The 25,999-nt window shown below is 48.9% G+C and overlaps 1 protein-coding gene across 7 annotated transcripts in view; it reads left to right on the top strand.

Annotated features, from left to right (window-relative positions):
- Positions 1 to 25,999, top strand: part of SLC2A9 (solute carrier family 2 member 9) — a 231,412-nt gene that overhangs the window by 115,987 nt on the left and 89,426 nt on the right. For all 7 annotated transcript variants that reach the window (XM_013044754.2, XM_013044751.2, XM_013044752.2 and 4 more), the window contains one exon: positions 18,564 to 18,696. In XM_013044754.2, the coding sequence (XP_012900208.1) occupies positions 18,564 to 18,696 (133 nt within the window). The remainder of the gene's footprint in view (positions 1 to 18,563; positions 18,697 to 25,999) is intronic.

The following is a 25,999-nucleotide window of genomic DNA, read 5'->3' as shown; positions in this document are numbered from 1 at the left end:
GGGAGCTTAGGGGTCTGCAGTGCTGACACCCACTCACCTCGGGTTGCAGCTAAATCCTTATCCAGGGGAAGAAGCAGAAAGAGGCCTCACCCCCTGTGTATGCAAGCCTTTATGAAGTTAGCTCCACCCCGCCAGCTAGTGTGGACCAATGGTGCCCACCCAATAACCCAGTAACTGGTGTGGGGGTGAGTATGGGGTAGAGCAGAAAGCCAGGAGTAGGCAAAGTCCCTCTTCATGCAGCCCTGGGCAGTGGAGAGAGAGGGTGCCCCATACCCCTCCCAATCTAGGTCTAATCAGGTGTAGTTTTAAACAAGTTTTCCGAAGGGACAACTATGCTAGAACCCCACATCCATGGCCTGGCGCTCCAGCTAGTGTGAAATGGTAACAATGGTAAACACTGTGCTACTCAGAACTGGACACCACCTGAGCACTTTACATGCTACCTATTTCACTGTCATGAAGGTCTGTAATGTAGGTTTTGTTGTCCTTATTCTACTGATAAAGACACTGAGGATTGTAGAGGTTAAATGTCATGTCCATAGAGCAAGAAGTCAAAGCCAGTGGGGCTTGGCACCAAATGCCTACACCTGGGCTCACCTGGGCTCACCTGGGCCCACCTGGGCTACTCCAGCTCTGTAAATGACAGGATAAGGTGAGGCTTTGGGACAGGCAGGTTGATGCCATGTTGTCTCTAGTCATTGCTCAGCTGTCATACCGTGGGCGAAGCACCTTCCCTCTCTGGGCTTTTGTTCTCCACCTCTTACCCATGGCCAGGGCAAAAATAGTTTCAGGACCATCTGCAAGACAGAACTATTCAGAGCTAAATTCTGCCCCATTGCCAAGTCCGTGGACCAGAGTAACAGATATGTGACCTGAAAACTTAAAATTTCAGGATTGAAGAATTTAAGTACTCTAACTCATGACTCATAGAGACATGGTCAAAGAACATCAAAACCATAAATGCATATGATTTTAGGGCTTTTGCAAAGCACTTACAATACAGGAGTTACAGGATATTTGGCTCATACAGTCTTTGAGTCGATATTGACCAAGCAGGGGCAACTGCGGGGGGCTTGGTTGGTTGAGTGTCCAACTCTTGGTTCTGACCTAGGTTATGATTTCAGCATGGTGGGCTGGAGCCCTGTATCGGGCTCCGTAAGCTGGGAGTCTGCTTGAGGTTCTTTCTCTCCATCTCCCTTTGCCACTTCCCCCATGTACTCTCTCTTGCACCTGTGTGCTTTCTCTCTAAAATAAAGTCCTAAAGGAAATAAAGAAAGGAAGAAAGAAGGAAAAAGAAAGAAAGAAAGAAAGAAAGAAGAAATTAATTGACCATAGCAGAACGATCTGACTCCTGGAATGCAGAAATCTCTTTCAAAAGAGCTCTAACTTTGTCATTTTTGTTATTGGTCAAACACTTACCAAGCTCTCACTTCATGGAAGACACTCTGCTGTGTGCTTAATTTTACAGATAAGCAAACTGAGGAAGAGAGAGGTTGAGACTGGTTACACAGTAGGTGAATCTCAGGACCCAACCCCAGGTGGTCTGGCTTTGGATTAGGTTCTTGGCTTTTCCAGCACAGAGAACTTCATCAGCTCTACCCTGGAGCTTGAAGCCAGAGCCCTCTCCCTCTCCACCTTCATCATGGGCTCACCCCTGCTATTTCCATAGCTACTCAAGTTCTGCAGCCATTCACCCAAATGTTAAATAAATCCATTGTAAATTCCCTGTCCCCTCTGACAAGTTTATTTTTCAAGGTTTTTTGTTTTGGGTTTTGTTTTTTGCTTTTTGTTTTTTTTTTTTTTAGATTCCTATTTATTTATTTATTTATTTTCCCCATTTTTAATTTTTTTTTATTTTTACATTTTAAGTTTTAATATATATCCAATACATATGAAATATACTATATATATATATACATCTTTTAAATTGATTTCAATCAAATAAAACTTCCCATTGAATTTCCATAGTTAATTAGTATATGTGCTGCTGAAGCAAGCACAGAATTTCCAGTTAATTAAATGCTAGGATGTATCAATTGTTAATTCTCATAGTTTATTAAAATAGTTTTTATTAATTCTAATCAAAATTCTCTTTTTTTAATAAATTAATTTATTTATTTTCAGAAAAACAGTATTCATTATTTTTCACCACACCTAGTGCTCCATGCAATCCGTGCCCTCCATAATACCCACCACCCGGTACCCCAACCTCCCACCCTCCCGCCACTTCAAACCCCTCAGATTGTTTTTCGGAGTCCATAGTCTCTCATGGTTCACCTCCCCTTCCAATTTTTCCCAATTCCATTCTCCTCTCTAACATCCCCTGTCCTCCATGCTATTTGTTATGCTCCACAAATAAGTGAGACCATATGATAATTGACTCTCTCTGCTTGACTTAGTTCACTCAGCATAATCTCTTCCAGTCCCGTCCATGTTGCTACAAAAGTTGGGTATTCATCCTTTCTGATGGAGGCATAATACTCCATAGTGTATATGGACCACATCTTCCTTATCCATTCGTCTGTTGAAGGGCATCTTGGTTCTTTCCATAGTTTGGCGACCGTGGCCATTGCTGCTATAAACATTGGGGTACAGATGGCCCTTCTTTTCACAACATCTGTATTTTGGGGGTAAATACCCAGGAGTGCAATTGCAGAGTCATAGGGAAGTTCTATTTTTAATTTCTTGAGGAATCCCCACACTGTTCTCCAAAGAGGCTGCACCAACTTGCATTCCCACCAACAGTGTAAGAGGGTTCCCCTTCTCCACATCCTCTCCAACACATGTTGTTTCCTGTTTTGTTAATTTTGGCTATTCTAACTGATGTAAGGTGATATCTCAATGTGGTTTTAATTTGAATCTCCCTGAGGCCTAGATTCCTATTTAAAAGTTTACATACCTTCTCTTTTCATTGGGAGCAAAGGAAAGCATTTACAAAATCTGGGTACTGGCATCTTTAGCTTAGTCTTTAAAAACAAGTGCATGTCTTTTAGATAAAAGAAAGTTCTCAAAAAACCTGAATACCTAAATACCACTTTTTTTTAAAGCCAAACTTTAATGAGCCCATAATTACATTTTGATATTGACCCCACAAGTCTCTGTGTGTGGAGCATGGCAAAGTTTAAGTCTCAAGAACCAAATAAGACCAGTGTGGAGCTGTACTGTAACAATATTTTTCTCTTCCTAAGATGCGTGTTTTGAGACTAATAGTGAGTATTTCTTTAAGGAGGGCATGTATTGCATGGAGCACTGGATGTGGTGCATAAACAATGAATCTTGGAACACTGAAAAAATAAAATTAAATTTTAAAAAATTACCTATTCCAAAATGATTCCAAGAACAAAACAAATGTCTCCCCAAAATTCCAGAAAGTGACAACAGAGATGAGGAAACTGATTCACCACAACCAGACATGAGAGTGGCCTTGCCTTTTGAAATTATGTAAAAGTGGGGGAAGGAATGAAGCCAGAAACAGTGGATGGCAGTTTAATTCTGAGAGCTGTTCTGGTAAAAGCTGCAATAGGAAAGTAGTTGGAATTCATGGCCTCAGTGTGTGACACCGGGAGTTGTGCAAGCTTTGCCATCCAAGCTTGTTTCTTTTACCTACTACCCTCTCCCAGTGAGCATTGCAAGACCAGCACTTGTTCCCAGTGGTTAGAACACTGCGTCCCAGGTACACAAGCAAGAAGCCAAGTGTCTTTATTTTCCCATGGCCCACTCAGTCCAACCCAAGTTCACACTCCCTGGGGCCAAACAGAGTCTCCTGTGAAAGGCTTCCTTGGGCACTTGCTTCCTTCCCCGGGTCATATTTGGACCCTAAGGCCTACACGTGCTCTGCTGTTTCTCCTAGTGTTTCTTCCATGGCTCCTTCTGTCTGGGAGGGAATTGGCTGAGCGGATTACGCTTGCCCAGCCTCCTGCCCAGTCCAGATGTCCTTGTGGTAGCAGGTGTCTCTGCCAGTGATAGATATCTTCTCTCTGGCCAGCCAGGCTGAAGGACCCTTGATGTTGTCTGCAGCTGTGACTCTTGGGGGCCAGTCTCCTTAGATGTCCATATAACCATCTCCTACATGAAGTTCTGCTACTTCCACAGAGCTTTAAGCAAAAGAAGGACAGTTTTCAGCTCATCACAGAAACTATACTCGTGTGTTCTTTCTCAGTTCTGAAGACTCAGATCACTCTGTTTTCTCTTATTCTTTCCTCTCAAACAATGCCTAGACTTTCAGTTCCTGCCTATTCTTTCCTTGGAAAGCCTTGAGTGGTTCAGAGTCTGGATCACAAAAGAACAAATTTGGGAGTTAGGAAAATGTTAACCTTCTTTCCATCAGAAATGAATATTTCTCCAGAGCAGAAACATACATTCTGCCTGGGCTTTCTCATCCTGCTAGTCTGACTTGTCGATGATTCCTGTTTAACTCCTGATCAGCACACCCTCTGGGAGCTGTTTTGTTTGTTTGTTTTAAGACTTTATTTATTTGAGAGAGTGAGAGAGAGAGAGAGCATGAGTGAGGGGCAGAGGGAGAGGGAGAAGCAGGCTCCCTGCTGAGCAAGGAGACTGATGTGGAGTTTGATCCCAGGACCTTGGGACCACAACCTGAGCTGAAGGCAGACTCAAGGGACTGAGCCACCCAGGTGCCCCAGGACTAAGTTTTGACTGAGCGTTATCCAGTAGCCCAAGCACAGTTCACCAAAAGAGAACTCCCTGTGCTCCTGTTGGAAATAGAGTCACCCCAAGTCTGTCCTCCCCACCCCACCCCCCCACCAGATAAAACACAGCTACCACCACAACAGGAAACATTAAAAAAGAAATAGACATTACATGGACATAGGTTCCAACATCACCCACTCACTGGCAGTCCGGGGCACATCCAAGATGCTACTCCCTGTCCTACTCAGAAAGTGACGAGATAGAGGAGCACCTGGGTGGCTCAGTCAGTTGAGCATCCAACTCTTGGTTTCAGCTCAGGTCATAGTCTCTGGGCTGTGAGATTGAGCCTCACATCAGGCTCCACGCTCAGCTTTGAGTCTGCTTGAGATTTTCTCCCTCTGCTCCTACCCCACTTGTGCTCTTTCTCTAATAAAATAAATAAATAAATAAAATCTTAAAAAGTGACCAGACAGTGAACACCTGTGGGAATAGTCGAGCTCAGGAATAGATGGTCAGAAATTAGCAAGACAGGAAACAACGTGTGTTGGAGAGGATGTGGAGAAAGGGGAACCCTCTTACACTGTTGGTGGGAATGCAAATTGGTGCAGCCACTTTGGAGAACAGTGTGGAGATTCCTCAAGAAATTAAAAATAGAACTTCCCTATGACCCTGCAATTGCACTATTGGGTATTTACCCCCAAAATACAGATGTTGTGAAAAGAATCTGTACCCCAATGTTTATAGCAGCAATGGCCACGGTCGCCAAACTGTGGAAAGAACCAAGATGCCCTTCAGTGGGCAAATGAATAAGGAAGATTTTGGTCCATATACACTATGGAGTATTATGCCTCCATCAGAAAGGATGAATACCCAACTTTTTAGCAACATGGATGGGACTGGAAGAGATTATGCTGAATGAACTAAGTCAAGCAGAGAGAGTCAATTATCATATGGTTTCACTTATTTGTGGAGCATAACAAATAACATGGAGGACATGGGAAGATGGAGAGAAGGGAGTTGAGGGAAATTGGAGGGGGAGATGAACCATGAGAGACTATGGACACTGAAAAACAATCTGAGGGTTTTGAACAGGAGGGGGGTGGAAGGTTGGGGGAGCCTGTTGGTGGGTATTAAGGAGGGCGCGTATTATATGGAGCACTGGGTGTGGTGCATAAACAATGAATTCTGTTACGCTGAAAAGAAATAAATTTAAAAAATAAAAAGGAATAGATGGTCAGGCAAGGCTTCTTTGAGAGGTGGCATTGAAGGTGACTGGTTGGAAGGAGCAGGCTTAGAAAAATGGGGAAGAGGTCCAGGCCAAAGGATGGCAAAGGCAGGGATTAGGAAGAGAAAACATGGCTGGGGACTGGAGTGAATGGGGAGGGTGGTATGAGACAGAGGTCAAAGAAATAGATAGGGGCCAGATATGGTGAGAAAAATGGCTTCAAATCTTTTGCTTCTGGGGCACCTGGGTAACTCAGTCAGTAAAGTGTCTACCTTCAGCTCAGGTCAAGATCCTGGGGTCATGGGCTCGAGCCTCACACCAGCCTCTGCTCGGTGGAGAGCCTGCTTCTCCCTCTCCCTCTGCCACTCTCCCCGCTTGTGCCTGTGCTCTCTTTCTCTCTCAAATAAATAAAATCTTTTTTAAAAATCCAACTTTTTCTTCCCAAAAACCCACAAAAAGTTTTGTTTCCATCCATGATTAACCCTCCAACTTTAAACCACCAAGAAACAGACAAAATATATGAAACTGGTTTTTAAAATTGGACAGCAGTCAGTGCAAGCCAGCAGTTCTGAGAGAAGGGAAACAAATAAGGGAGACCCCACACCTGCCTCAGCAGCATGATCGGGGGAAATGCTGGAGAGGAAGGAGATACTGAGAGGAGAGAGACAGAATCAACTCTAGATATCAGCAAAACACAAATACAAAAACAGCAGGCGATCTATTGCATCAAAAATCAGGCCATGGCATTCCTCAAAGTATTCATTTAGAAGCTGGTATGTCTAGAAGGAACAACAGAGCTGGCCTAGCCAATCTTCTGATTGGGCTGATGAGGGAACCATGGGAATGACTTGCTCAAAGACACAGGACAGCCCAGGGGCAGTAATGACAGTCAGTCAGTCAGTTATACCAAAATCGGGCGTAGCACCAACTCCACGACAGACACATTCTAGGTGCTTTGCACATATTGACCTATGTCATTACAACAATCCTGCTGAGTGAGTTGATCGGCATCATACCCATTTTGCAGATGAGGAAATTGAGGCACAGAGAATTTCAGTAACTTACCCAGGGTTTCTCTGCCAATGAGCAGCAGAGCTGGGACAGGAATTCAGGTGTCCTCAATCAATGACCCACCACTTGAATAGGGAATTCAGTGGCTGCTCAGGGCAGCCAGACCCCTCAGCCTGAGACCTCCAGCCCCCACACTGAGGCCCTGGACCCCAGCCCTGCAGGTGCTCTCACGTGCTGTCAATGTGCTGCCGGCCAGTGATCTCTGATATAATCAGCTTCTCGGCCACCTTGGGCTCCAGCAAGAGAAATAGGCACAGGGACAACATGAGCCCATTGCCACATTAAAAGGGGTGTAACAGAGGCCCGTGCCAGTGGAGCACCATCAAGGGATCCTTTAATTCTGCCTGCAAGTGTCCAGGCAGGCCTCACAGGGAGGTTTGCAAGGATGAAGCAAGAATTTGCCAAGCAGGTCAGAAGAAGTCAAAGGTCTTCCAGACAAAGGGAACTGCACCCGCAAAGGCTCAGAGGTGTCAGAGACCAGGAGCTCTCTGAGAGAGCCTGGAACCCCTGGGGATGGGAAGGGGCCAGGGAAGGAGCTGAGGCTGCAGTGCTGGCCACGTGGACCGCCTTGAGTGCGGGCCTGAACAGTATGAGCCTTATTATTCTGGTAGTTTCTTTCCTCGACAGGGTGTGGCTTCTCCTGAGACTCCCAGACACAGGCTATGCTGGTGCTGACTGGCCACCTTCGCTGGTCCAACCAGTCTTTTCTCTCAGGCCCCTCCACCCACCTGCCTGCTTGTGGGGACGCACAGCCTGTGAGTGGGGATGCCCCTGTGCTGAGGGGCTGATGACAAGAAGCAGTGCCAGAAAATAGCCCTTGGCTTGAAATCTCTGTGCTTTCTTTGGGTTTGGTCTCCTAACATTTAAGGTATTTGAAATATAAGAAGAAAGAGTGAGGCTCTGAAAAGACCCTTTTTCATAAAAAACAGTAATACAGAGTGGAGCCTCTGCTCATCCGAGTGCAACAGGCACCCAAGGGGCTGGGAAGATTGGCCTTGCCACCTGCGCCTCTGTTCCTGCTGTTACTGCCCTCCGCCTGGCCCCGTCCTTCAGGACATGCGCCCAGGCTGAATGAAGCCAACGTGAGTGAGCTGAGGAAAGGAGATCCTAGCAGCACTCTGGAAGTCCGGGCTCACACCCTACATGAGCTGAGAGCCAAGGGCACTCAGGTGTGTGTGTGGGGGTAACTCGATGCAGCCTACATCCCACAGATGAGGAGACAGTGCCCTAGATAGAGGGGTGCCATGCTCCTCAGTGCGCTCAGCAGAGGGCCACCAGGGCTGTCTGTGTCCAGAGTAGGAGTACCAGCTAGCTGGACAGAGGCCCTGGGGGAAGAAAGCAAACAAGGAGAAGGGGCAGTGGCTGGTGAAATTCAGTGGGGGCCCCTGGGAGCTGGTATGCTGGTCCTCAACTCCTAGACTTCCTGTGTGGATCTGAAATGTGAGTTTCGTATACTCAACCCAGACTCCATGTCAGGCTCAGGGCAGCGGGTCTAACCTCAGCCCACTCTTTGATTAGGAGGGGCCACCTGCACTGGCTCAAGACCACAGCAAAGGGGAAAAAGAACTATCTCTTGGCTCCCACCTGTGTACCAGGCCCATGTTTAAGATATCATCTCTATCACCCCCAGAACAACCTGAAAAATAAGTGTTCATCACTGTCCGCATTTTCTAGCTGAGAGAACTGTGATTCTAGAAAGAGTAAGTCATTTGTTCAAAGCCCCATAACTTGTAAGGAGAAGAACCAGAATTTGAACTTGGAGCTAACTCCAAAGCTGAACAGAGCTACAGAAGGGAAAGACTGGCATCCAAGGTCACAGAACCCTTGGTAACCTGGGCTGCTCCTTGACCTTTCATGCCTCACGGGGCGCCTGGGTGGCTCAGTGGGTCAAAGCTTCTGCCTTCGGCTCAGGTCATAATCTCAGGGTCCTGGGATCAAGCCCCACGTCAGGCTCTCTGCTCAGTGGGGAGCCAGCTTCCCTTCCTCTCTCTCTCTGCCTGCCTCTCTACTTGTGATCTCTATCAAATAAATAAATAAAATGTTAAAAAAAATTTTTTTTTAAATCATGCCTCACACCATACAGAGGCCCTAAATTGAGGTCAGCAACAGGAAAATGCAATTCACATGGATGTCCTTATGCTTTTAAAGCCTCAGAACAAACCATATTTGTCTCCCTTTCTTGAGTTCCACTCGGAGGACACTATCTGATTGATGGTAGATGGCCCACGGTGGGGAAGGTGGAGGAGGTGGCAGACAAAGGCATGGTGTGAAGAGTCTGAACAATGAGACCCAGAAACCAGGATGACTCAGCTAGAACACAGAAGGCTGACAAAGGGATTAATAATGGGCTTCAAGTGCAGAGAGCTTTATTTAGAAGAAAATGGGGCTATCTACCTAATTCCGCAGGAAAGAGAAAGGCGATCTCTGTAAATGTAAAGTCAGGGAAGTCAGGTCTGCCTCAGCAAAGTGCAGCTGAGGAGTCCCTTCTGTCCATGAGGCTAGCGTGGGGGTTGAGAGTGTCGTGCTGGGTACCATACCGCCTGGGGTTAGTCCCCACTTGGCCATTTAGAACATGCGTGACTGTGTGCATGAGTTAACTTCTCTGTGCCTCAGTTTCCTCAACTGTAAGATACGGATGAAGGTAGGGGTATTGAGAGGATAAAACTGAGTTACTGTGTATGAACCACCCAGCAAATATGAATGCAGTGGGTGCCAGTCCCTTGCTGTAGGTTGGCTCAGAAAGGTACTCCGCAGGACCACAACCTTTTAAAACTGCGTGAATTTCTCTCTCTTACATGGAGAAGGGACAATCTTGGTTTTATGGAAGATCTTGCTGCAGGATCCACTGTTCTCTCCACCTCAGTATTCTTATCAGTACAACGGGAATAGTAGCTTCTAACCTTACCATCCCATATGACTGCTTGAAAAACTAAGCAAGGCATAGGACAACAAAACCCTTTGACAAGCAGGAAAATGTTGTAGGAAGGGGGGTGGGGATCTGGCCTGTCTTAAAAAGCAATTATCGGTCACTACTCGGGTGCTTCTCTCACACCTAAAACTCACAGCAGCTTTCTGAGAGGTGAGTGTTATGCCCTTGGAAGGTAATGTCAGTATTATTTCTCACACAGGAAAGGGCAGGAGTACTCTGAAAGCCCATGTTCTTGAGATCCCTATTATTGTTCTGTTGAAATAGAATCAGAACCTGAATACATACAAGAATAGTGATTCTAGAACAATACGTTTGCTACAGTGATTTGAACGATAGTAGCCTGGATTGGCTCTGTAGGGTCAGATGGTATTGATTTCTGCACGACCTAGAGTGGAGATAGTGATAGATGGACCCATCGGCAAGGCTGTGTAGACACAGCTGGGCACAGATTCCCCTCTCCAGGGCTCTGTAAAGCTGAGGCCAGCAGGGTCCCTCTCTGAAAGGTGGTTATAGGGATGGCAAGGTCAAGGGACTCCATGCACTTTTGTGATTGAGGCTGATGCCCTTGGAAGACCTAGCTCAACAAGAGAGGGGCATTCACACATTTCCCCCAGCATTCCTTCTGCAGGTGAACACATTTCCACACTGTTTTTCCTTATGGAATGGCTGCCCTAGCTCCTTGCCTTGATGGAATCCCTGACGTTTTGGTAATAGCCAGAACCATCGGAGCTGAGCTGGAGTGATAGCTGATGAGTTCTGTATAGGATTCTCTCTGGAGAAGCAGGACTGGGTTGAGCCCAATATTATCTGCATATAACTTCTCTATTCATTCAACAGCTACTGTGAGGGAAGGTGATGGTGTGATGTCAGGAATAATGTCCTGGAAGGAGACCCATGTAGGAATCAGAAGAACCAGGCTTTCATTCAGATGCACCCCGCCCCAGTTTCCCACCTGACTTTGCATCAGTTTCCTGACCTTTCTGGGCCTCAGTTTTCTCTTTTACTTATTTCTCTATATACTTATCTTTAGACATGATTTTTTTTAAAGATTTTATTTATTTGAGAGCCAGAGAGAGCACGAGCACCAGGAGAAGCAGAGGCAGAGTCGGACTCCAGAGCATGGAGCCTGATGCAGGTTTCGATCCCAGGACCCCGAGACCAAAACCGACCTGAAGGCAGACAGATGCTTAACCTTCTGAGCCACCCAGGTGCCCTATGGGCCTTGGTTTTCTCTTCTATAAACTGGAAATTATAATAGTACCTCAGAAGGGAATATTTTTTTATGGCATTTGGCCCTTTAATAGGATACCAATTGGGAAGTTGGAGCATTGAAAATACTAAAGTACTTTAAAAGCAGGGGTGTGTGTTATTTCACAGTTCTGTATCCAGCAGTAGCACTGCTGGCCTGTGCCCTTCATCTCACCCAGCCTGCACTCAGTCAGCAAGCTTTAATTGGACACCTGCCACGCACCAGGGGCTGGGCTGACACATGAAAGAACACGGCAGGGCGATGGCCCTGAGGAGCTCACTCTAGTCAGAGAGACATACCCAGAAGGAAATCCATCGCTACACGAAGCAATGAGAGCTTTATTGGAAGTCTGTACCTGGTGGAGATGTCCTCTATGGGTGGGAACGTTAAACATGGAAGGATAGGTAGGTGCTGTGGGTAGGGGCCAGGCATTCCCCAGAGAGGAAGCAGGCTGTGCAAAGACATGGCATCAGCAGGTAGAGTCAGGGAGGCTCTTAGATCCGATGGGCAGGACCAGAGTGGAGGCGCCTGCACCCCTGTCCAGCCCGCATCAGGGCAGGCATCTTAGCAGGGTTCTGATAAGACAGGGCTTTATACCGCTGGCTGAGAGATTTAGACTCCACCTCCAGGGCAACGGGAAGCCCCTGAAATGTCTTAGAGAAGTAACTTGGAACACCACAGGCACCTTCCAAAAGGATCGCTCAGGCTATGAAGGATGGAATAGAATGTGGAGGATTTGGGGACACTCGAGATGCTGCTGCATGAATCCAGGTGATCTGTGGGAAGGAGGTCCCCTAAGGCCAATGCTAGCAAAAGAGAAGGGGAGGGAATGCATGAGAGAAAGACTGAGAAACAGCTAGTGGGGCCACGGCAGGGCTGGCAGCCAGTCAGATGGCAGGCATGTAGACATTAAGTTTCCAAACTGGGTTTCTGGACAGGTGGTGATCAAGTGTCAGGACTGGGTAGCTTGTGAGGTCAGAGACCCTGTGCTTGGATGTGGAACCAAGAGTTGTCCGTGGAACTGCCACCGAGCACCTGGCATTCGAGGAGCCCCAGGCAAAGTAGAGAGCTGTACATGGACATTGGGAGGCTTGGGTCCACAGGTGTGTCCTAGGTCGGGTTCCCCAGCAAAGAGACCCTGAGATGGAGGTCGGTGAGCAGGAAGCTGACTGGGAAGTGTGCTCAGCTCATACCTGCCAGGGAGTAAGGGAGGTGACCCTCAGCAGAGGAGGGAGGTGAGCTGCCCTCAGTCATGCAGAGACCTTGGCCCAGCTCTGGACCTCAGAGGGCCCCTCTAATTGTCCCACTTTCAGACAGAGGAGGCCTTTGTGTCCCCACGTCAGCCAGCCCCTGGAGCCAGCCAGCCCCTGGAGTCCCCAGCCTGCTCCTGGGGAGGGGTGGGCAGGCTTGGTGGACAAAGCGTCTTCCAAGGGTCCATCCTGGGGAGATCCAGCTTGGTCCCTCTCACAGCTAACAGTACTCCTGGCAGTGGGGGATGAGCTCCTTGGCTCTGCACTCTGCACCATCATCCCCTGCAAGGGGAGGGGATGTCCCGGGCTCTCAGTGCCCCTGGAGCCCCCTGGGGAGCATGAACAGCCTGGCACCCAGGCCATGCTTCCAGGCCAGAGAACCCAAGATTTCTAAGTAGGGGAGACAGTGGGCATCAGTAGTTCTTAAATCTCCCCAGGCGATTCCAATGTGCAGCTAAATTGATGAGGCATGGCCCTGTGGGAGCACTGGAGATGAACAGAAAGAGAGCTGGGTACATCGCCAGGTGCTTGAGGAATCTGGAGGAGAGCCAACAGAGCTGGCCTGGGGCTTAGAGAGAAGTGGGAGCCCACAGCAAGAATCTTCCTGGTGCCCTGCCTGTGTGTGGGGGGTGGGGTGAGGGATGGCCCAGCCCCTCTGAAATGTGCCTGGGATTGCCTTTAATCAGGTATGCTGAGGGGACAGACATGGAGACACTGCTTTGTTTTGTTTTGTTTTGTTTCCCCAAATTTATTAAACAAATGACAAAAATGAGAATGAAGTCCCCAGCCTTTTCTATTGTAAAATTTGGTATATTAGACATTTTTAATAAAATATTTTATCTCTAGTATTAAATATACACACAGAAAGAACAGAAGGGAACTGGATTAATCATATAGGCCACGCTTGTGAGACTGGGTTAGTCAGGTGCTCACGGCAACTTTCCATGCAGAAGGGGGTGGTGAGCGTGAGGGACTGGGCCTTGGGCTTTGAGGTGTGTGTGGGGAGAGTAGCAGGTGTATGGTCTGCACTAAAGAGACATTGCTTTTGAAAGAAGAGTTCATTGTTCACAGTTCCCAAATGCAGGCCCAAAGCCACTCCACACAGGGGCCCCAGGAGCAAGCACAGGGTCCCTCAGGAAGTGGAAGGAGGGAGGGGAGAGCAAGTTCTAGAGCCTTTATTTTGGTTTTGGCACCAGGTATGGGCAAGGCAGGGGAGACGATCTTGAACAAGTTTGGGGCTGCATAGTTTGAATGATTTCAGGCTCGCTCTGGGCTGTAGGGGCCATCTAGCTGTCTGGGACCTGACCTTTGGGGAACTTAGGGCAGGAGAAATATTGGTTTATGTGTGACAGTTGGATAAAGGAGGTCACTGCAGGTGTGGGCTCTAGCTGATTTGCTTATGGAAAGCATGCTCTTAGCAGGTTATTTCCAATGACCAGACTCAGCCACCCCTGGGAGGGGCAGTCTCTGCAGGATCAGTAAGGACTGGGATGCCAAAGCATCATAAAATACAGAAAATGAAAAGCATAATTAATAAACCTGCCCCGTGGGCTCTCAGCTTGGAGATCGCAGTGGGCTAGATTTCAGTAGCAGTACCCCGTGGGACTTAAACAACAGCACACAGTAGCCTTGCCCCTGGATTTCTCGGGGCTGCAGAGGACATGAGTCTTTAGAAGAGTTTCAGGGGTGCCTGGGTGGCTCTGTTAGTTAAGCATCTGCCTTCAGCTCAGATCATGATCCCCAGGTCCTGGGATCCAGGCCCACTGCCCAGTGGGGAGTCTGCTGCTCACTCTCCCTTTCCCCACCCCTGCTCTCTCTCTCTCAAATAAATTAATAAAATCTTTTAAAAAAATAAAATAAAAGAGCTGCAAACTCCCAAGTCAGAGGAACTCCAGGGGGAGAAGGGGTGGGATGGAGGGGTTGGACACGGGCCTGAAGTTGCAGAGGGGAGAGAGGAGTAGGAGAGAAATGAAAAGCATCCATCCCCCCACCCCCTACCCCACTGGATTCTTTTTGCCGCAGCTCCAAGCTCAAAGCAGGCTTGGTTGGACTGGGGAACAGAAAATTTGCCATTCAGTCAGGTTTATTTTGATTATTGTTTTGAAACTGAGCCTGAGACTATGTCCCAAGATTAAGCCCCTGTGATGGGGCAGAGAGGAGCATCCCTACCAACTAAACATTAAAGGAACGTAGGAGACAAAAACCAGGGTTGTACTTTTTGAGGGCATCACGAATGGTGTGTGTGTGTAACATGTGTTGCGTTTGTGGGGCACTGAGCACAGAACTTGGCCCGCGAAGTACTCGGCAAACATTCAGCTATTACTATAATCTGATCCTGAATGTGATAAAATAGAAAAATACTTCATTTTGTGCCCCCGTTGGCTCTGTGAGGTAGGCTTCATTCTTGCCCTTCTCGCCTCCAGCAGCACCAAGTTGCTCGCCCAGGAGCCTGTCCCGTTGGTGGTCTGAGTGCTGACCAGCCTCGCCTCCCCTGTCCTGCTTGTCTGCGGGTAGAGGGTCTGTGGCCAGGTCTTTCCTAACTTCCTGACTTAGGGTAAGATCAGTGGTTCCAACTCTACTTAAGATTTTGAGCTGTCTCATCACAGTCCTGGAGGATAGTATCTATGGAAAGGCCTGAAGTCATTGACAGCTTGGGGGCAGTGTGACCCAGAAGACGATTTTAAAAAGGAAACCTTGCAGATTCAGAAACAAGATAATTGCATTATCGTGCAACCCACTCATCTTACCCGAAAGGGAGTTGGAAATCATTCTGGCCAACAAGATGATGCAATTTTATTTCCTCCTGAGTAAAATAAGCAGGGTTAAGAACCCTGACCTCATACTTTACCGAACATAGGAAGCTCTAACCGGCATCACGGAGACTCATCTGAGATTGACTTTCCATAGCACCTCGTGGTCCTGTGTTAGGCGAGTAATACATGTTCTTTAAAACATGCCTTCTGCTGAAAAAGAGAGTGAGAGGCTATCCTCGGCACTTTGCCAAGGACTCTGTGTGAAGGTGATCAGTGTGTACAAAAGCCCCTTCCCACACTTGTTTGTTCCTCCCGCAGATATGCTGTGCCAGGCACGGTCTCTGCCCTCAGGAGGCAAGCAATCCGAACTGTGGTACAGAATGTTGAGTCCTGGGCTCTGTGCTGGGACCAAGTGCCCAGGAGCATTGTTGAGAGCCACTGAAGGTTCTTCGGCCTGAGGCAATGGGAGAAAGTCAGATCCCACGTCTGGTGCCATTGTGACCCCTCCCCTGTAGCTGAGGCACCTGGGGTCAGGCTTCATGGATCAGAACTCAGGTTCTCAAGACCTGATGTTCAGTCACGGCTCCGTGACCAAAATGGGCCTCAGTGAACCGGCTAACCCCTCTGTGGGGGCAGTGAGTACTTTTGAAATGTGAGTGTGATAATGGTCTGTACCTCAGACGGAAGTGTGGAAATTCAAGGAGATAGTCTAGGTAACGGGCTTCTTACCACACTCTGTCTCGTTGAATGCTTACAGTGTGCAGGGTCCTGCTGAACCCTTGATAGATCCATTAACTCATAGAACACTCCTGACGACCTATGAACAGGCATTCCTGTTATCCCTATTTTACAGAGAGGAAGACTGAGCATAAGCACTTAGGGTGCCCAAGGCCACAGAGAATGGGCAACAGAGGCAGGATTCAAATCCGGACAGCTGTGGGATTTGGGATTTTATAGCATCCAAGTGCATGAACTCCACTGTTGGCTAAGCTTGGCTTCTCCTGAGTCAAGTGTCCTCGAGGGTCTACTCTGGACATTCCTGCCATTCTCTTTCCCCGGTCCAGACCACTAGCATCCTAAGCTAGGAGTGGCCCACCCTGAGATCAGTGTATCTGCTTTTCTCCAGAGGCAGAGTCCAGACCACAGCCACCAGAGTGATGTCCTTAGGAAAGATTTACGACATCACAGATCACAAGCTGTACCACAGACTTGGCTTGTCGGTAATAGTAGAAATCCACACACTGTGCTCCCTGACAGACCAGATCTGCTGGACTGTAGATTCAAGGAAGGTGTGCAGAGCCTTTCCCCAGCTCCTGGTGGTCCTTGGAGCCACGTCCAAGTGTCATGGAATGGCAGCCAACCTGCCCCCCTGACCAGCCTCCACCCCATCTCCCATGTCTCTGTCCCCCCTTGTCCTGTGCTCCTGCCACAGTGGTGGGCTCTAGGTGAGCCTGGGAGGATCAGGTTTCAGTGGTCAGGCTATTCCTACTCACACTGTCCTTCTAGCTCCTCTCCTCCTTTCCCCCTTTGGCAGCTTCCAGGATCTCACTCCTGAAAGCGCCACTCTGTGAAGATGCTATGGGAGAAGCTTGGCGTGATTCCCCTCTGCACAGCTGCTGGCTGGCTAGCAGGCCCTAGCCTGGGCTTTTATGTCTCCACATCTGGAACGTGCAGCAACAGCTCTAGCTGCCGGGAGGTGAAATGAGACAGCTGTGTGACAAGCTCCCACCACGCCTGGCACATAGTAGGAGCTTAATTGGGTTAATTCCCTTGTCTTTCCACCCCCGCCCCAGCTTTCTGTTCTGCTCTTACCAGCACAGCAAGTAAACTCTAAGGAAAAAACAAAATCAGCAACAAGACACACACACCGAGTTGGCATAGTGAATGTCCCACTTACACGGAGCTATAACTCACCTCCCATAAAATTTACCACTTAAAGTGGTTTTTAGTGTATTCACAAAGTTGCACGATCATGGCTCTTTACTAATCCCAGATATTGTCATCATCCCCCCAAAAAGAAGCCCATCCCCGGGGGCAATCACTGTCCCCTCCCCACTCCCTCTGGCCCTCAGCAACTGCTAGTCTGCCTTCCACCTCCCCCTGGTGTCTCACCAAACCTCAAGCTGGCATTGGTGTTTGGAGTTTGGTGAATATAAATCATTGTTCTACAAAGAAAAGGAAGTAGGACCAAAGGTCCCTTGAAAATCAGGACCTAGTCTTTGCCCTTCTGTGAGCCAGTTGGTCTGCTCCATGCTTCAGGGGTCCCTCCCCTTTCGACTCTCCAAGATCAGACAACTGGGAACTTACGGGGGTCTCTGGCCTCAAGGGCCTCCTGAAGGAGCCAGACCTGGGAGAACCCTAGAGGGACGTTGTGTCCCCGAGGGTGCTCAGAACCCGACCTGAAGCTACCCAAGCCTCCTCCTGGTACAGCAGCCCTGTAGCTCATTGTGTGAAGTCTTTAGTTCTGAAGGTGCCTCCTTGCGGTCCTCCTTTTCCTTTTTGAGGAAATAGAACATGCCAAGAATTTGGCACTGAGTGTTTTGCCTTTTCCCCATCAGAACTGCCTCCCGTTGGCCTTCTCTTCTTGCGGAGACCCCGTGAGAGCTCCCTCTGTAAACCTAGGTTTAAAAATAAATAAATAAATAAAGCAGCTCAAGAAGAATGCCACTCTGACCAGCATAGGAAGAGCACCTGCTGCGCGCGAACTGCCTTGAGGGGATGGGTGCTGCTTGTGGTGGCCCAAATGCCCCTCCGGTGCAGACTGTAGGGCCCTGCCTGCTCGGCCCCAGACACGGAAGAATTCCCTGCCTCAGGGGCCAGCTGTACCCCAGCCCCACCACACCTGCCTGCAAGAATCAGGGAAGCTCCAGCCACTGTCCTTGTATGTTCTCCGACAGGACCAAAATGGGCTGCATCTCATGGGCCTTGGAGGCATCTGGGGGCTGGCACCAACAAAATAGTCTTTTTTTCCATGCACCTACTGTGTGCCAGGCCCCACAGCCCAAGCTCTCTCTGATTGCACTCTTGGGACAGCCTGTGGAGTAGCTGCAGCTGTCCCCGTCCCATGGGTGAAGAGACACAGGTTTCCAGGGGCCACGAGCGCAGTTTCCAAGGCTGCACAACTAGGGAGGCTCACCATGATGCCCCAGGGGTCATGGCATCAGCCAGCCCTGATATCCTTGCATGGCCTTGACCCACCTGAGCCTCCCAGGTCGCCACCTCACAGGTGGTTATGAGAACTGACCTACCTTGTGCACAGAGAACGCCATACATGTGAGGCTAACCCTGTGTCCGTTCCCTTGCTCAGCCTGTTGGTAGGGATCACAGCGGTGTGGGAGGGACTTCTGCAGAGGGCCAACACTGTTTTTTCCAGGGGCCCAGCCCCAGCAGGATGACTGGAGGCCACATCCATTCACTGGCCTCCTGTTTCTCCCTTCAGGAAAGCACCTGGCCATACCTGTTTGGAGTGATTGTTGTCCCGGCTTTGGTCCAGCTGGTGAGCCTGCCCTTTCTCCCTGAGAGCCCACACTACCTGCTCTTTGAGAAGCATGACCAGGCGGGAGCCAAGAAAGGTAGGGGCCCATGGCATTTCCCACACTGTTCCAGCCTCTTCACAGAGTCAGCACTTCAGGACATGCTGGGACCTGGTGCCATTCCTCTCGGCAGGTGCTGTGCTGGGTGCCCCTGGACACTCTGTGTTGCTTTATCTTCCCAGCAGTCTGCAGTGGGGACACAGATCACACAGGGAGCTTGGAAAAGCCAGGGCAGAGCAGGATAAGACCCAGGTCTGCTTACTTCTAGGTGATGTCTCACCATTGCCGCCGCTCAGGTGGTTCCAAGCACAAGACAACACGAACTTATTATCTTAGCGGTTTAGGTCTATTTGGTTCTCTCCTTATATTCTCACTTCTTCACTGCCTAGTTCTGCTGTCCTAACACTCACAGGAGAAGAAATGTGCAAGTGTGGAAAGAGCAGCCATGTCCTGCCGGCCCGGGGCTGGGTGTCAGCATCCCTGCAAAGGAAACAAAGCACACCCGTTTTATGGGAGAGAAACACAACACCCACAATGGGGGTGGGGGCTGGTCTTAGGTCGCTTTCCTTAAATCCCCTGAATGGCAAGATGCTGGGTCAGATGCCAAGCATTCAGAATCAGAGGCATTCCTACAGGGCCCCAAAAAGGCAACCCGTTTTGCCCAGAGATAGACAACATGGAATGAACAAGGCGTCCTTCTTATAGAGGGAGACAGCAGACAGCAGCCCCGTTGCACGGGAGGCAGGAGGGGCTGGGTAAACCTGTGTGGCCTTCACATGCCCCACTCTGCTGCCTGATCTTATTCTAACCTTCCTGAGCCTTGGGACCCTCATCTGTAGGAGGAAATGATAGAAACCTCCCTCTGGGCTTGTTATATATAATGATTAGATGACACATATGAGGTTTGTAGTAACAGTTGCTGTCATTATTCTGAGAACTCTGTCCATTTTCTTATCCCTATCCTATCCTCTGATCTCAATTTCACTAATGTCCACTCTGAGAAAAAAAATTGAGAATTATATAGTCTTTTTTTAAAATTTTTTTATTTTTTATAAACATATATTTTTATTCCCAGGGGTACAGGTCTATGAATCGCCAGGTTTACACACTTCACAGCAAGAATTATATAGTCTTTAATACAATTTGTGCAATGCTTTTTAAAATCCAAACAACCTAAGTACTTTCTGAAGTAACAAATGGGGTATTATTAATTGCCTCTATTTGCCTAGCAGTGTATGGTTGGGATCCATTTTCTCATTTACAATATTCCTGTAAAAACATGGAATCAGAGAACATTTTCATTACCTTTACTGTTTATGCAAAAGAACTGAGGTGTCCAGGGCTGATGTAAGCTGACTGAGGCCGTGGTTCTCAGTTTTTGGTTTCTGGAAGTCTTTAAAAATATGCTGGGAGCTACAGGGGTTCTTCAGGAGACTGCCCAGAGTCACGAAATTCTCAAGAGCATGGCAGTGGGGTTGGCACTTGAGCCCTATCCCCCTCCAGGGGACGCTGGTTAACAGCCCTGCCCCATCTGAGAGCCGCAAGCTTCTAGAGAAGGGCTGGAACCAGAGGAGAGTTTCCTCCCATCCCAACTCCCGCACAAAGGGACATCGGTGGGTTGTGTTCTAGGAGATTCTCTTAGTGTCCATGAAGAGGCAAACCATCCAGAAGTCAGACTGCAGAGTAGGAGGTTGATTGTCAGAAGGGGGAAGCTCTGGAACAAAACCAACATGGCTGAGAAAGAGCCGAGGGGATCTGAGCCCCCAAACTAGACAGGTTATGGGTCAGTGGAAGGTGGTTATTCCTCCAGTTCCATCCCTGCTGCTTCATTGGCAAAACCTCTCAGGAAATGCATCAGTAAGCACACGTAAATGCCTGACAGTGAAAAAGCTTTTATGTCACAGCACAGTAGGGAGTGAAGGAGAAGTCCAGTTATAAAAAATGATAAATATTACACGTGTGCTTTACGCAAAGAACAAAGATGTAGTTGGCCTTAGATTGAAAGAGAATTGTGAAATTTGCATCTGTGCCAATAAAAGTAGAGTTTCACACCAGATGTTCAGCAAACGCTGGATATTTACTGTGCGGGGCACTCTGCCTGGTGATGGGGAGAGATGGGGAGCGAGGTGGGAGCATCAGACCAGCATTCCAGCCCTCCAAGGGGCGAGGGCAAGGGTAAGAGGGATGGGAAAACTCATTAATAGCTCATCTCACCTGAGAATTTTGTCATTCTAAGCACTTCACATGTATTAGACCATTCAAGCCTCTCATCTGTGGAAAGCAGATCACATTATTATTCCCATTGTAAAACAGACAAACAAGAACTGAGGGCTGGTTAACTTGACCGAGGACACAAAGCTAGCAGGTGGTGGCCCTGGGATTTGGACACTGATGGTCTTGCTCTGGAACCTCTGAGCATAGACAAAACACACTCTATAACTGAGCACCTTGTTTGGTGATGAGAGGTATGCCTTGTCTGGTCTGTGGGTAATTTGGGGGACAGGGGCCCTGCAACAGTCAGTTACTGCCATAATAATTATCTAACTACCTTGAAACTCATTGGCTTAGGATGATAGTATTTATCATCCCCAAATCTGTGGGTGAACTTCTGTTCATCTTGATAGGCCTTGCCCTCGCAATGCATCTTGTCTTAGCAGAAGTTCTCCAGCATGCCTCGGGGTCCACTGGCTGATCTAGGCTGGCCTTGACTCTGTGCCACGTGCCGATCTTCCAGCAGGCTAGTGCAGGCATATTCTCACAGCGAGCACACAGGTCCCAGAGAGGAAGTGGGAAACACAAGTGGTTTTTCAAGCTTCAAGTCAGCTAAGATCCTGTTGGCCAGGGTAACTCATGTGGTCAAGTGCACAGAGTGGGAGGGGGTGCACAGTTATAGAGCAAAGGACACACACGTAGGGAGGTCATGAATCAGGGTCATCGATGCAACCCATGCACTCCACAGCCCTCTTGCAGTCTTTCCTACCCTGCCTCACCTCCGGATCATAGTTGTAGCTGGGTCTCATTTATTGGTGGCCCTCTTGTCAGTTGAGGAGAAGCCCCCAGTGCTTAAAAATAGGGAAAAGGGGTAAGGTGTCCTTACTTCCATTATGAGAAGGAGAGGATATTTAATAGGTAGAAATGAAACATTAGCCTAGGCAGTGTGCTAGGGCAATGCTCCAGACACAGGGGTCAGGAAAGTGGCACTGAGCAGGACCGTTTGGGTTGTAAGAGACAGACGCTGCAGCCTAAGCAGAAGGGAAACTCTTAAGTCCTGTCTCTGTGAGTGGTATTCGAGGTCACCAGAAATTAACATCCTGCTTTCTGGCCCACATTTGACAACAGTGGAAAGATGGATGCAGGAATGGAAGAGATGGGATAAAATGTCACGTTCAGTGACAAAGACTCTTTGGTCACTTGGCTTTAGGTCTGCTGTCTAGGAGAGCCTCCTAAGATGGTATTCATGAACTGACGGGCTCCAGGACAAGCCTGCCCTGAGACACTGAGAACACAGAAGAAGAGAGAATACGTGCTCCTCCAGCCAGACAGACCCCCAGATGAGACAGGAGCCAGGCCATTGCTCTCCCCAACTTACCAATTAGCCCAGTGCCTTCTCACCTCTTGGAGAAGAGTGAGTAAGAGACGGAGTGAATGACATGCTAATGAAATGCCCTCCACGAGGAAAGTCATATCAGGAGCGAGCAATAAGTGCTAGGCAAAATAGAAGTTTATTTCTCTCTTACTCAAGAAAATGTTGAAGGTAGGCTGGCTGTGACTGCTAACGATTCTCCGTGGTGTCAGGGACTTCATTCCTTTTAATCTCTCTACCTGCCATCCTTAGAAGGTGGCCTCATGGTCCAAAGTGGCTGCTGTCACAGCTGCATTCCAGCCAGGAAGAGGAGGGTGAGAGGGAGGGATGACTTGCCCGGCTACTCGAGAAGTCTTGAAGGCTCGCATACTTGGTCTGTTTGGTCAGGACGTGCTCCTGTGGCCTCTCTTAGCTTTCGAGGAGCTTGGGAAATGTTCATTAATGTGCCTATTCTCGGAGAGTCAGAGCTGCTCTGAGGGGAAAGGGGAGAAGGAATGACAACAGCAGTGGACCTGTGGCGGGCTCTGCCTCAGCGTAACCAAGAAGCGTGAGAAGCACTGTTGGATGGGACCCGGCAGACAACCAGACCGAGGCATTCTGGGTGCTCGGAAGGCTGGTAACTTGTGGCTCCTTCCAGAGGGCCCTGTTCTGACAGCCGATGATGCTTAAAGAGGAGGCTGACTGAGCTCTGGAAATGAGCTACAGAACCTGCTCAGCCAAGCTCTGACATGCCTTCATTTGTTGCTCCTAAACCTTCCGTGGCTGTCCCACTCCCATCCTGTGAGGCCTGGCTACCACCTTCTGGTAAAGTCAGCCATCTGCAGCTCACTACATTTCTAATGATGCCTCATGCCTTAGGGAGTATCATGGTGCCTCTTATCTATAGAGGGCCTCAGTGACCCCGGCTGGATGAAGGGGCTGTGCCCCCGAGTATGTCCACATCCTAATCCTCAGAACCTGCGCATGGCACCTTACATGGCCCAAGGGGCTTCACTGATGTAACTAACTCAAGGATCTTGAGGTGGGGAGAGTTGCCTTGGATGGTCTGGATGAACCCTGTGTCATCACAAAGCTCCTTGTGAGTGAAACAGGGAGGAGGGACAGGGTCCGAGAAAGACCTGTGGCCATGGAAGCAGGTGTCAGAGTCAGAGGGAGACTGAGGGTGTCCTACGGGTGCAGGACAGGGCACCTCTCGAGGCTGGAAATGGCCAGCATGTGGAGTCTTCCTGGGAGCCTCCAAAAAGATCGCAGTCCCGTGACACCTCGGTAGCCCTGTGAGACCCGTTGTAGATGTCTGACCACTCATGGAACAACTTGGTGCTGTTTCAAGCCCCTCATTTGTGCTGATTTATTGCAGCCACACAGCAAACTCTGTTAAGGCAGGGACATCAGTGAAGGCTGAACTATGACTCTGTCTTACTTTTAAATATGGTTCCAACATTTTTTTTTACTTGAACTCTCAAAATTGCCAGGTGTTCCAGTTGTTTCTATTTTTCTATTAATAATTGGGCAAAAGGTCTTTGTGCACGAAGCTTTTAAAGATTTTTTTTTTTTCCAATGCACCATCCTATTGCCAAAACTTGTGGAGTGCCTCTGACCTCCCAGATTCTCTGCTTTCCTGGAGTCTTCAGGATACCCAAAGCCCAGGGGAGGGACCCGCATTCAGAGGTCGAATAGTTCACTGGGGCCCCACAGCTGGAGACAGCAATGGGCTTCAAACTCCATGTTTGTGCTGCCTTGTGTGTGTGTGTGTGTCTTTGTAATTGTAACACACAGCATATACATACAATACAGACAAGTATATTAGCATAGTTGACCCCTTGGTTGTTGTAATTTATTAAAACCCAGAAAATTTCCTCTGCAATATTACGATTTCCTATATTTGAGCCAGGCTTCAACTCCACATAGGCAGCTTTTACAACAAGGAGTGGTTAAGGAATTGTGTATCTGTATTCAGAACTGAAAATTCCATCCGCCCACTTGGTTCACTTGTTGAATAATTATGTAGCATTATGAAGGCATCCTTAGGACACAGAACATAAAATAAATCCATGTGATCACAAAAGCATGGAAATAATAGACACAAGGAGGACAGCCCAGGAAGAAGGCAGGCATAGGTGGAGATCGCTCTTTTGTGAGGAAGCTGTGTTTTGTGCTGGACAGGCTCTTGATAAGGGAGGACGTCTGCAGCCTCTGACACACCACCGGCATCCACCAAGAACGAAGTCGTGTGCCTGGGAAGGATGCCCCGGGGTGGCCAGCCTCTTCCAGGCCCACTCTTGCCTGGGGACTCTTGGCACACGTGTTCCCCTGGAGATGACAGGAGAGGGGGGAGGGGCGGCTCTAGTGCCCTGTGCTCACCCCTGCCAACTAGAAAGATGGCTCTGCCTCCTGAAGCTGGCAGAGAGACTTGGCAGAAGGAGGAAACGGAGTCCCTCTGAGGTCCTATTCCTGCCTCTGCTCTTAGAAGACCAAGCCTTCTTCCAATGGTGCTCTGTTTACATGTTTATGGGATGCGTGACCTCTGAGTGCCACGCCCCCACACCCCTGGTCTCTCTAGAGTAATTGTCTCTTGGAGTTCCCTTTGCCCTGGCTGGAAAGCCTGCTCGTGGGCTGGTTGCCAAGCAGACAGCCAAGTGCCTTCCTACAAAATACCCAAGGGTCAAAGGGGGCAAAAAACCATAGCTCAGAAACTACCATTAGCTCCCAGGGCACGAAGGCGCATCTTGAAATTATTCATAGCTCCCTTCTAGACAGCTCCCTTCTAGACTCCCTTTAAATTGAGAGAATTGTCAAGGGTTCCAGCCAAGCAAGGGTTGCTTTCTGTATTGTGTCTGTGGTTGGGGCCGATTTTGTGCAGCCCTGAGTCTACTGGGGCTCTCTGCTCCCCCAGAGCTGAAGGAATTGCCTGGAGCCCCAGTTTTCCAGCATGGGGAAGGTCCAGGCCCTCTTCAGGATGTCTTGGAAATCCTGAGCATTTCTGGGCTCCAGACTGTCGAGGGCACTAGCTTCCTTGTGTGCTGCTCTGTCTCGCATCATAAACACCCCAACGTGAACTTCAGCCCCTGCTTTGGTTTCCTCAAACAACGTAGCAGCGGGCACACGCCCCGCATCACTGGAGCATTTAAAGGCATATTGAAGATTTGGGGAAAGGACTCCAGGCACAGGGTCCCTACCGCTCAGACCCTCTTCTTTCCTCTCTCACCACTGCCCATTGTCCCGTCTGCCTTCCAGATGGCTCTGGGGCTCGTCTTCATGTCCTGCTAACACACTTTCCCTTCTGAAGCTGGAATCAGATAGCAGGCAGATTTCAGCAAACACCTTCTCCTCCAAGTGTTGTCAAAATACTTTTCTCAGCCAAGTCACTTCCATCCTTGAGAGACACTCAGGTGTCAGCCCTTAAGTTTCCATGTTCCTCTTCTCTTTGTGCCGCTGTTGTGATGCTCCCTGGCTGTTCGGAAGGCACCCGTGTGTCTCAGCGCCACACTGTGGGCCCAGAGTGGATGGAGAGGCAGCTGGGCTGGGGGTGGCCCTGCTTCCCTGCACGGCACCTGTGAGCCCAGGAGAGTTGCCCATTGCCTTGGACATGGACTCAGTTTTCCCACCCTGTGAAATGGAAGGAGCACAGTGCTTATCGCCAGGGCCCAGAAGGATGCTGAGACAAGACCTTGGATCTGAGAATGCTCTGTGATGGGCAAAAACATGCAGCAACATTGGAAGCAAGGATTTATAATTGTGTGGCTGAAATCAGCCCATCAG

This window comes from Mustela putorius, unplaced genomic scaffold, assembly GCF_011764305.1.
Source record: "Mustela putorius furo isolate JIRA1106 unplaced genomic scaffold, ASM1176430v1.1 tig00000083_pilon_pilon_pilon, whole genome shotgun sequence".
NCBI classification, from domain to species: domain Eukaryota; kingdom Metazoa; phylum Chordata; class Mammalia; order Carnivora; family Mustelidae; genus Mustela; species Mustela putorius.
This window is presented reverse-complemented; position numbering and strand designations above follow the sequence as displayed.